The sequence below is a fragment of the Macrosteles quadrilineatus genome, unplaced genomic scaffold, assembly GCF_028750875.1.
Source record: "Macrosteles quadrilineatus isolate MER2022 unplaced genomic scaffold, UCM_ALF_1.0 Scaffold_11__1_contigs__length_5352618, whole genome shotgun sequence".
Lineage (NCBI taxonomy): Eukaryota > Metazoa > Arthropoda > Insecta > Hemiptera > Cicadellidae > Macrosteles > Macrosteles quadrilineatus.
In genome coordinates, this window is record NW_026542604.1 from 4739546 (window position 1) to 4752518 (window position 12973).

General features: G+C 33.3%; 1 protein-coding gene across 1 annotated transcript in view; it reads left to right on the forward strand.

Annotated features, from left to right (window-relative positions):
• Nucleotides 1–2408: 2408 nt before the first annotated feature.
• The window catches only part of LOC129004777 (ankyrin repeat domain-containing protein SOWAHA-like), a 114949-nt gene continuing 104384 nt past the window's right edge, over nt 2409–12973 (forward strand). Inside the window, exons 1-2 of the mRNA XM_054433403.1 lie at nt 2409–2597; nt 6089–6153. Of these exons, the coding sequence (XP_054289378.1) occupies nt 2474–2597; nt 6089–6153 (189 nt within the window). The 5' untranslated portion in view covers nt 2409–2473. The remainder of the gene's footprint in view (nt 2598–6088; nt 6154–12973) is intronic.

The following is a 12973-nucleotide window of genomic DNA, read 5'->3' on the forward strand; positions in this document are numbered from 1 at the left end:
TTACCAATTACCAATTATCAATAATTGAGATGGGGACGCCACCTAGGTGCGTATTTTAACCCAAATACGAGTGAAGGATGAGTGTAGAATGATGTGAGATGATCTGTGTAGCTTTGTTACTGACTAAGATTAGCTGTTTCATTAGCCAGGATAATTTATTTAAAGCCCAATGATCAGGAACAGTTGGGTCCAGTTTCGAACCATCAAAAAGCTACTGACTTTTCTCAGGATCGAACCGGCGACCTTTTAATTAATTGTTACCTCGATTAATGATATTATCAGTTAATATCATAATCAAGATAAAACGCCTCAACAACAATGATATAAAAAAACAACGAGTTACACTTGTGGATGTTTTGTTTAATAGTTGGCACACCTGCCCAACAGCTGACCACACAGAAACTGTTTCCCACACTCATTAGTCAGTCCATTTACAGCTGATCGATTACTTCCATGCTTTTAATGAACTACTAATTTCACAGGGCTGAGTGAATATCCGAAATAAATGTGGTATTGTTGTAGCCGTATAGTATTGTAAAATGTAAAAGTACAGGTCCTCTTTTGTTTGGCTAGTTAAGAATACTAAAATGCGAAGACCAGAAATATAAAATAATATAAATGACAGAATGTAAGCTAAAGCCTTCCTAAAATTAATGAATAGTATATTACGACTTAAATGTAAATCAAACTGTAAATTTAAAATTTCTACGTAATTCTTAAGGAGAATAATAATGCTAATCTTATGCTAGTTTATGGTATTTTTTAAAATCAAATTTGGCAAATTAGTTTATTTTATACTGAGCTATAAATATTTCACACATAAAACACACCTTATTACCTTCCCTGTAGCAGCAAACCTGCAAACTTAGCGAACTATTATTTGCCTGATTGATTTTTCACTAAAATATCAATGTCACATGTTAGTCCTTATTTAAATAACATCAGGTCTAATGAGTATTTAGGATTATACCATATGGATACTTATACAGTGGGGTTTTAATAAAATGTTAATATCTTAGTGCGAAATAAATTTATTTGTCAATATGATCCCAATACATCTATAAACAAGCAAACTGTAACTGTTTACTTATTTACTCTCCATAAGAATAACATGGCAATTTTAATTTATCAGGTAGGAACCTATTGGAATGGAATGTTCTCCTCAATCGTCGAGCATGCAAAAACGAACGCTTCAATATACCTAATTATTTGGTCTTGAAGGTCTACAAAATGAAAATGGTTTGGAAAACAATTGCAAAAGTTTATGTTTTGATGGTCAAAAATGGAGAAACTCCTTTTTTACCCCATTAAAACCAAGTGTTGTAATCCTATATCATTCTGCTTCGAGCGAGAACCCGTTCGAATAAACATAGGTTTGAAACACGTTTGTATGACATTTAATCAAAATCGGCTAACTTAATTCCCCCCTTATACATAGTATATGAAAAAAAGGATTTTTTTCATCAACAAAATTGAGTTTGAGATTTGAGTGGAAATATCCGTTTTGGGTCCCACTGAATCTAAATAAGTGGTTATAGAAGTGATGTCTGTGTTAGTGTGTTTTTCTGTATATGTGTATTTACACATATACACAGATGGCACCTGTGCTCAAATCTTGATGACATTTAGTATCTATGTGGGTTGGGTACCTACAATATGTATGGCATCTCAAGGGTTTTATACATCTTTTTGAAATTTTTATTTATGGTGATTTCTCCGTAAAAAGTTTATTTTGCAAAAAAAACAAAAAACTGTCCAAATTTTTATCACAATTTATACCTTATAGGTAGTCCTTTTAACTGAACAAAAAATGATATAAGTCAACCGCCATTGCTGTAAAAATATAGTTCGAAAGAGATTGCAATTTTTGTAATTTTTCCATAAAACTCATATAATAACGGAGCAATTGGATAAAACATAAAACTAAAATGGATCGCCTGTTTTTTTTATTAAAATTTAGTATATTATGGTCCTTGTAACTCTAAACATAATGATACAGCCCAAAATAATGTAAAAATGTAGTTCTAAGTAATAGTGTAATACTGTAAACAAGTAAGTAAGTACCTATAAAGTCAATGGTAATAGTACGTGTCATATTGCTGATGCAAATGTTATACAAAGGACACATATATGAACTTGAACGGATGGTGTTTTTGGCCTTTGGGGAATTCCAAATGAAACAGTAAACCGGTCCCCGATCTAGGTTTTACCATGAAACCTTAGACCTTATATCCTATTATTCCCTGGTTGGTAAATCGCTTAAAACACCTGTAGCATTAATATGATTTCAGCCACTCTGACAATGAGGAAGGATTTACGGAACATCGAACGAACTCAATCGATCCAGTTTGTTTCACTCCACTACACCTGTGGAGTGAAACTGATAGCTTAAGCTTACTAAACTCAGCTGTTGGGTGAAGTCAATTAAATTTAGTAGGATTTGGATTTATTTACTTTGTTTCGTGTTGTGAAAATGTCTTCTAATGAGTTGACATTAGAAGCAGTTCGCGATTTTATGTTATTAAAAGGTGGAAAAGTGACCAATCATGACCTCGTCAAGCATTTCAAACCTATACTCACCAATCCAGACACAAGAGGTAATCTTTTGTAACATTTCTTTAAGAATTCATAGATGTAACCTCAAAACATGCAATAGACCTAGTTCCCTTTTTATTTATCACCAAAGTTAGTTATAGTAAGGAGTTAGTTGTATTAATCTAGTCCCTTGACGACTTAACCAGTCAACTGAGTCAAAAATGTCCTTATCTCTACGTTATAGCCTATCCCAATAACACAATATTCCACCCAGCCTAAATAACCTAGTGTCCTTCACTAGCTTGTAGGGCCTATGTAAGACCTACATTTATAGTGCATAGTACTATATTTAAAGTAGGCTAAACATAAAATGTTTCCATTGATTTGGGTGATCAAGCAAAACAAAATTAACTTAATACACCTTAAACCAAAGAAAATCTAGGCTAACGTACTTCATTATATGACATATGACATAACCTTAACATAGATTTGCAAGAAATCAGTAAACAAAAAACGCTGGACAATCTGAACATGAACAGTCTGAAACATTGTAGGTTCTTTAACCCTCTTGATTAATTGCAGAGAGATGGGCCCATAATCAATCGTTCTTTTAGTCAAACCATTGGTCTAACTTGCAACCTTTAAAGATGTGTGCATGACCCACACCGGGTTAGGTTAGGTACCCAAAAAATATCTTGGTGTATAAGTAGTAGCCTATATAGCTTCTATAATGAAACTTTTTTCCTGTTGGTAACTTATCGCCTTTAAAGTAGGCTATCAATTTTCATTCCATTTCATGTTTATGTTTTGTTCTGTTTCATTGTTAGTGTGTGTTCCACTAACTGCATTTTATTTTGGTAGTGTTACTGAGTTGTCAAAGGTTGAGTTTTAAGCACAACAACTTTTTACTCCGCAAGAAACTTTTGTAAGGAGGCGCAATAATCAATCGCTAGCTTAACTACACTGAGGCTCTTACTGACTGGACTTAGAAAAAAACTATCTAAGTTAGGCGTGGTGGAAAAATTGATTAATTTTTACGCTACGGCCACACTTAGCGACTATTTAAGTTATCTAGTGACCTGGTCGCTGTAGGTGACCAAACTAGGTAATTTCAACATTTCAGTTTACTTTTTTATCGTACCAGTAAATAGAGTTTTGGTATTTACCTTTCAGCGTTATTTTGTTATATTGTCGCCTATCGGTTATATTCAACATCGTCTCATTAGTGAAGGATTGCCAAAATTGAACTCTTTTCTTAAGTATTCAACCAGAAAAAGGTAGTGATTTCACGTTCAACAAACACAATTTATCGGTTGGCGAACAAAATCCCTTCATCACGATAGTAGGCTAGTGTTACAGTAGTTTAAACACAACAATTGCGTAGGGATAGTGTTAACAACACTAGTAGAAAATTTAAGGTACGAGCCTTGGCGAGTGTCTTTAACACTATGTACGCGGGTTGCGTACACTACTTTACCTATGACAGTGTTTTAATTACTAAAAATCACTACTCATAACTTCTAAGAAAGGTTAGCCTATGTTTTTGGTTAGGCCCTATTTAACCTCACCACCGACAGTGATGCAACAAACATTGTACCTACCAAACACTAATTGCACCAATCAACAATTAAATTGGTCTGAACAGCTGATTAGTTGAAGTTTGAATCATTACAATTTTACTTCTTCTCCCTCATTCCTTAAACCTCATTGGTCCGTTACGGTACTCGTTTTGTTTTGAGTAAAACTATGTTGTTAAAGTTGTTATGGAAGTAAACAATGCTGTTATGTGAAACTTTTCAATTCTGAGAACTGAACTGAAACAGCTACTTTAAAGAACTGTCGTAGCTAAAATATTAAATATATTTAAGCCTATTGGATATCAAAAAGGAAGAGGAACCACATATGTATAGAGTGAATTCCTTAAAACATGTTTTGCATTCCTATTCGGACAGAAGGGAAGATAAGCTAACTTAATCCTTAAAGGATACATTTCATTTCCGCATGCTTATTTCATCGATGAAAATGTTGGTAGGCAGTTTTTACTCTATATTTCATTTGCCATACTTTACCATTGCTAGACTAAAGCTGAAAACAGTGTAGGAATTGGGTGTGTGAGGGAGCGACTTGTCGCCTAGTGTGGCCAGTGCCGTAAGATACGTAACATGCTGAGCGTATTTGTCGCCACAAACAAAAAAACGCTCCCAGATGCATTTATTTTTCTGGTTAAAGGCTGCTTTATATGGCCATCTCCATTTAATTTAATGTTGCGTAGCCTACTTTTATTCTTTGTTGCATCAACCAAGTCATGAGCCTTTTGGCCAACACCTTTTCTTTTACCTCTATAGCATTATTCCTGTTGCAGTGAATATTTTGTCTTGTTGATATTGATCCGTAAGCCAATACACACCTCCAAATTATTTCCGTTGTGAGAAAAAAATACTAATCTCATCTTGAAACAACGTCTTGCCTTTAACATTGGAGAAATGTAAAAATGTGATAAACCAGGAAGCTACAAAAATCCCAACTTGGGGAGGTTAGCGTCTTGGACTTGTGAGCGGAAAGGAAATCCACAAAATTCCCAAGAGGTTTGGACCATTTTTCTTTAAAAGCGTGTAAGATTCTTCAATAAAAATGCCAGTTGTACAAAATAAAAAGATGGTAAAATAAAGATGTATTTATAGAATAATAAGCGACCAGTTTGACGAAGCCTGCTTAGGGAAGGCCTTGCGCATCAGGGAATCGATCTGTAGATCCATGTAAAATACTCAAGTATTTTCCAATTTAAAGCTGGCCTACTATTAAAGGTGCAGTTTGAAACGTTTAAGAATACTAGGGCCCTGAAAGTTCTTCAGAAACCACAAAATGTTAAATGTATAAAAAGTTATTTGCTTGGCTACAAATAAAATCCAGTTCACTCTTAGACTTCTTTTAAATTACACTCTTAGACTTCTTTTAAACTTTTCTTCATCCTTCATTCTTTAAGTATGTTACTCAGTGTTTCCATATGCAGAGTTTTTATCCCGAAAACTTTCACTCATAGTATGTGTGGGAATAAAGAAATGCGGGATGAAACGGGACTTTACGCTTTGACGCCTGATTTATATTTTTACAGCTTTTCTGATAAGCGAACCCGAAAACTTAGGTAAAATAATTAGGGTAGATATATTAGGGTTTAGAGCTATTGTATCATGAAATGTGAAAAAGATATATCAGGATGGAACAGGATTTTTTTTTAATTCATGGATAAAACACAAATTTTGTTGTGTTATAGCAAGATTTAATTGAATTTTTGTGTTGATCTCACTTAGTTTTTCACTGTGCTATACATAGGGTAGATTTAACTAACCTAAACTGTAAGATTATTTTTTGGTCCCAGTATTAAACAAACAAATTTATTTAGATGCGTTAGATCTAAAGATAAATTACATTACCTTTCATGTGTATTAAATAACATCATGTTGCTGATTGTGTTAGCTCTTGTCTGTTGTAGCTACTGTGTTTGTTTGCTACTTGCCAACTAAGTGGCTGTTTAACACCTGTATTTCTGTTTCAGTGCAAGCTCGCAATGAGTTCAAGGAGATTGTCAACACAGTCGCAACCATTGTACGCAGTGATGAGGTAAGGGTTACCCTATGTACTTATGTATCATATAGCTTAAGTCAGTCAGTGTATTATTCAGAACACTAATATTTAGGTTGGATTTATATGACACTCACAAACTTGGGTGCATATTTTATTTGAAGGCTGTTTGGTCGCAAGGGAACTCTGGCGATTAGCTCTGTTCTTCTCTAAGCTATTGTATACGCCGCCACTATCGCTTTAAGGATTGATTAGTGTGGGCCGGCCGATTCAGCCACAAAACGTATGATTTACAAAAATAAAGGTTGGCCTTCAAAACTTAGTTACCGGTTAAAGAAAACAACATTTTAACTTGGAAAAATATTGCAACTATTAGATCGTTGATTACTGTAAGAAAATTACATATTTTTAAATATAATCGTGTCCCAAGTAGGCCTATTTGTAATTTTATTTCAAAACGACAAGTTTATTGCAATTTTGAAATTCAGGTTGAAATTACAATAATCTTAAACAAAATCTATTAGGTATCTATATTTATAAAAGATGAAGTTTGTATATATATTTGAACGTTATGGACTCCGAAACCGCTTTGACAGATTGTGAAACTTTCTGCTGGCATTATTAAGCATTATTCAAGGATGGTTTGTCTGAAGTTTGGTGCAGATCCGTCAAAAGGGCTCCGCCCCAGTGGCTCTGGAGTTTCCCATAACCTTATGAGAACTCATATTTAAATGGAATTAAAGCATCTTAACAGCTGTTTCAACTAAACAATTTGATTCTGTGATGATCAATAGCATTAAAAGGTTACAAAATGTACCAACAGGGTGCAGCACTTTTAATTGTCTAAATTTATGACAACAGATTGCTAATTTCAACCAAGCAGTTGTGATATAAAATTAGAACTGTCAAAGTAGGATTGTTAATAGTTATGTTTATGTTTTTAATTTAATAAATAACTAGTAAACACGTTGCTCGAAATCGAGCAATTGCAAAGAAGTACTGTAAAGTAAGAAGTACTAAACATTTCTCTCGTGAAATGCCACTGGCGTTGAAAAAAAAGTGTAGTTATTTAAAAACAAATAAAAGTCATCATAATTTCCGATGAGTTTAAAAGACTTTGAATCGAAAAATAAATAACAGCAATTAAATTATACAGCTGATCAAAATGTAAACAATTATGTTCTTCATAAGGATAACATGGGCACTTTCAAAGCCACTGGGGCAGAGCCCAAGGGACTTTTTCAAAAATGTAAGGCCAGTTTGCAAATCTACGCGACACGCTCTTTCCAATGAGACGTTAATGGATAAAATCGGTTGGCGGAGGAGTTCAACCGACAAAGTTTCATGTAGCGGATTAATTATATAGATTTTTGATAGTTGTGTGTGAATAAGGAGGTTTTTTAAAGTGTATAATTCATTAACTTATGGACTTTATAAAAATTTTTATAAAAACCTATTGAACTTGTATGGTTTCTTTCCCAAAAAATTATGTCTGGGAAACGAAAGTAGCCAGTTAATATTTTAAGTTACCTAATACTTGTAGTGGATTAATTACTAAAAGTTTATCTACATACAGCAGATCTATGGAATAATAATTATTCTCTTCAGCGTTCTCTTCCCGTTGCGAAGCACGGGTATGGTGGCTATAGTAACATATATTTTTGAATATTCACTTTCGTCAGACCTGTGGTTCAGCCCCTACGTTTTTTATAACGTTTGAGTAAATTACCACTTTCAAGCAATGTAAGTGTCTCATTATTTGTCAGAATCATTTAACAATCTTATTAATTTCTAATTTAATCCTAATCACATAACCAAATTTTGGAAGCAAATTTTTTCATCAAACAACCATAAGGCAAGAATAGAAAGGCTCTAGTTTATTTATACAGTCTATGGATATGGAACAAGATTTAAAAAAGGTTTGGTAGATTTTGTACTAGTATTGGTAGAAATGAAGAGGGAGGTGAGAATCATAGGTTTATGCTTATCATATACAAAATTAATTTAGTCCACGGTATTTGAATTTATATACCACATCACCTTGAGCACAAAGGCAACAAAAACTGTTACAGTAGAACCTTGATAGTTCAACACTCGATAGTTCAACTGTTAGGTAGTTCGGACTGCGATGACGTGACATGTTGACTGCGGCTGATGATGGGTTTACGGAGGTCAGTAGGATAACTAAAGCTTTCTTATTGTTTTCGTTACTAATAGTTAGTAAACTCAATAGGCTACTTATACTCAATTTTAACCACCCCATTAATTAAAAAAAATTTTAAACATTCAAAGGGAAAAGCAGTTGATTTACAAAATATTTTATACATTAAGAAGCCAAAGAATGCACAGTAGAGATGTAAGTTGTAACACTCCCTCTGTTTAAATATCCAATATACTCCGTATAGTTCGACACCCCCTTAGTCCAAGTGTTCAACTATCGAGGCTCCACTGTACTGAGAAGCAAATAAGTTCAGTGTTTGGACCCAAAAAGTCAATTGTGATGTCATTCTATTGATTAGACAAGAGTCGGTACAAGATAAGATTGAGTCATGTACTTGCAATGTACAGTGTATTGAGGTATTAGTTGTTGTTTTGTTCCCTACATAGCTAGTTTTTATCCATGTGATTTATTGAAGTATTTTATAATCATTACAATGGGGGGTAGGAGCAGTTCAAATACTAATCCGACTATAGGGGAGAAGGTTGTTAAAGGAACAGAGGTAAGAAGTGTTGAAAACGTATAGAACATAGCAATTAAGACAATTGGTCCCAAGTCTAGATTTTACCATGCCGACGACTACGGCAATCACTTTTTCTCTTAAGGAATTCCGCTAAATCTTTGAGTTAATTAGCTTTTCTACTATAAGATTATATCACTTCACATTTGGTTGCAACTACCATTAATTAATAATCTATATATATATAATTCCGTAAGTCAAATTTTTGTAAAGAAATTGTGAGTGACTGGATGGCCGTAGAAGGATGGGAGGGGTCTTATTTTAAAGGTCTTGGCGTGAATTTTGAGGGAAAACTATTCATTTTTCTTATTTTTTTACCATAAATTCGCAACAGAATAAAACTTTTCCCATTAAAACAACATGGGGTTTAATTTGTTTACATCTTTTGAAATTAAAACAGAAGTCATTTACTGCTGATTTCTGTTTACTTCAATACAGCTGATCGTGCTATATCTTGAAAACAGTGATCAATACACGCATTTGGTTTACTTTTAGCCAGTCATCTATGAAATGTATACTATAATAAAACTGAAATCTTGAAGATTAATCGGAAAAACGTCTGCATTCTTTGTTTATATTTAAATCATATACTCAAGTTTAATTTTTCATGCTTTTACGTTATTGTCGTGTTAAAGGAATAAACGACATAGAATAAATATTCTGTATAAATAATGAAAGAGTCGAAATTAAATCTAACTTCTGTTTAGTTTTTATTTTTAAATCATATGTTCAAGTTTATTTTAAATGATGTCGTGTTCTTTATATTTCTACACATTTTAAGGTTAAGGTTGAGTTAATATATACAACTAAAATAACCTACAAATGTTATTGGTTCTAAAATGGTGTATTTGCATTCCTTCGTAAGTAAATATTTTTTTAGTGCAGTGAATATACAACGTATAGTAATCATATTCGATCATACTTTTATAAAATCACCAGGGATTCAAGATGTTTTGGTATGTTTTGCTGATGGATATATATTCTTTTCATTATAAGTACTGTAATTAATATGAACGCCAGGGGAAGACCACAAAGGCGGGGAGCTGTTCATAGGAATGACAGTGCGCGTAGAAGAACAAGAGTAGATAATGACGAACTTAATCAAGATATGTTACAACCCCTTTTTAGGAGATCCATGGTAGACGAGAGAAATGTAAATATCCATGATGCAGGATTACTGGACCAAGAGTGCATTCAATGTAGTGCTCTTCATTTTAGAGAAGAACTAACGAATAATCATTTTATGACATGTTGCCATAACGGACTTATTAACCTTCCTCAGCCAAAAACTAATGTACAACTTAAAAATTTGTTTGAAGAGAGCCCACAACTGTATAAATTCATTCGACAATACAACAGTGCGATGGCTTTTGCTTATTTTTCAGCCAGTAAGAAAGATATTCCAGGAAAAGGACCATACTGTTTCAAAATTCAAGGACAGGTTTATCGTTCAATCTCAGATTTGCTGCCTCAACATGATGAAGACCCCGTGTATGGCCAATTGTACATTATTGACACATCAACAGCAACAGAAATTCGTCAAAGGCGTCGAGAAAATAGTGACTTAAAACCTGAAATATTGTCAAAACTAGCTGAAATTCTATTAGAAAATCCATTTGCACAAATTTACAAAAGAGCTTCGGAAGAAATGGTTGTACAAGGTGACAGTGAATTAGAACTTAGGTTTGTAGACAGGATAAATATGGATCGTCGTAGGTATAATAAGCCTACTGCAGATGAAATTGCAGGCGTCTTCAATTCATCTGAAGGCGAACCTCCAATTAATTTTTAAAATTCCAAACAGGGAAGCTTTTATTTATCCTCATTAACCACAAGATCAAAGCTACCTTAGTAAACCAGTATTTATTCACAAACAATGATATGTTTGCTGCCTTTTCATGTTAAACCACTGGAGTGATTTAAATTATTTATTGAAAATGGCATCAACAAAAGCAAACAAAGAAGAACAACATACTGGTTTTTACACAAAAGATATGGTGTAGGGATGCCTATTCTGACACATAGATAATGTTATTCTGAGTTTGTTTAAATACCGGAATTGTAATATGTTGTTTTACATTTCAGCTTTTTAGGGACTTATGTCCCTACAAGCCACTAGTAAAATTATGTTTCTCTAACCTTGTTTGATATTTTTATTGCACTTAAATGTACAGTACATAGAAATTGCCCCGCCGCAGCAAACCTGCAGACTAAGCGAATTTCCATTTCCCTGAATGGATTTAAACTAAAATGTCTCCTTAAAAATATCACATTTATTCCCTATTTAAATAGAATCAGTTTAAAACATACTTAGGTTTGCTGCAACAGGGAGGGTAAAAGTGTTTTTTATGTAAGATGTTAATAGTTAGTAAGAAATAAAAACATTTTCCAAATTTGGGCAAAATATGTTTATAAACAAGCAAACTACAACAGTTTACTTATTCTCCATAAGAATAACATGGGAATTTTAAATTTAAAATTTTTTGGAATTTTCTCCGTAACCATTAGGCATTATAACGCTTCAATATACTAAATTATTTGTTTTTTTAAGCTCTACAAAATAGTTTCGAAAGAAATTGCAAAACTTTATGTTTTTTGGGTAAAAAATGGGAAAAACCCATTTTTACCCCATAAAAGCCCCCATAAACCCCCGTTCCCATGGTCCAATCATGCTGGTTCGCAAACTCGTTCAAATAAACGTAGGTTTACACGTTTGTACCAAATTTCATCAAAATCGGATCATTTTTGCTCGAGTTATCGTGCTAACGGACACACACATATATATATATATATGAATTTGAACGGATGGTGTTTTTGACCTCTAGGGACCTCAAAACGAAAAAAAAAATCGGTCCCGGGTCCAGGTCTTACCGTGAGTACTACGGTAATAGCTTATTCCCTATATGAGAAATTCGCTAAAAGCATGTTTTCTTACACGTAGAATGAAAAACTGAATTTTATCCTAATTTTTGTTTTGTTTATAAAAAACCACTAAGTAAATAAAAATAAATATCCAATGTGATTTCATTACATACTACAGTACTGTAATGCATTTTTACAGGACACCAGCTGATTAAAATTAAAATGACTGGTTGTAAAAAACATACGGTAACCTCTCTCAGAGGTTATGAATAGTGGTTGTTAAGTCCTTTGGTCGGTGGGAATATATAATGGATTTGTACAGTTTTAGCGAATTTCCCTTAAAGGGATTAAGCTATTACCGTAGGTCTCATGGTATGACTTGGACCCGGGATCGATTTACTTTTTCGTTTTGATGTCCCCAGAGGCCAAAAACACTATTTGTTCAAATTCATACGTCATTTAGCAGGATAACTTGAACAAAAATGATCTGATTTTGATAAAATTTGGTACAAACGTGTAAACCTACGTTTATTCAAACGAGTCGCATGATCGGACTATGGGAACGGGTGTTTATGGGGTAAAAATTGGGTTTTCCCATTTTTGACACTAAAAACACAACATTTCACAATTTCTTTCCAAACCATTTTGTGGAGCTTAAAAGAAATAATTTTGCTACTGAAGCGTTGTTGTATGCCCAACGGTTACGGAGATAATTTAAAAAATTGTAAATTTAAAATTCCCATGTTATTCTTGTGGAGAATAAATAAACTGTTGTGGTTTGCTTGTTTATGGATATATTTAAACCAAATTTGGAAATTTTGTTTATTTATACTAAGTTATCGACAATGCAATGTTTTCTCTACCCGTATCTTAATCCCGCACTTGACTTTGTCTCGCACGGGAACAACTATATTTGTAGGGTAAACACTTATTTTACGGACTAGTAATGTAATATTATATTTGAAATATAATTGCCCTGTTTGAACACAATACTGTACATCCATAAACAAGCAAACCCAAATTGTTTACTAAATTCTACATGAGAAAAACATAAGAATTTAAAATGAACAGTTTCTTGGAATTTATTTTGTAACCATTTTTGGTTACCTACAACATTGCTCTAATATATCAAATCGTTTGTTGTTTTAAAAGCTCTAAAAAAATGATTTTGAAAAGAAATATTATGTATTGAGTATCAAATACGGAAAGAAAATATTTCATCCCGTAGAACGCTGTTCCCTTTGTTCAATCACGCTGGT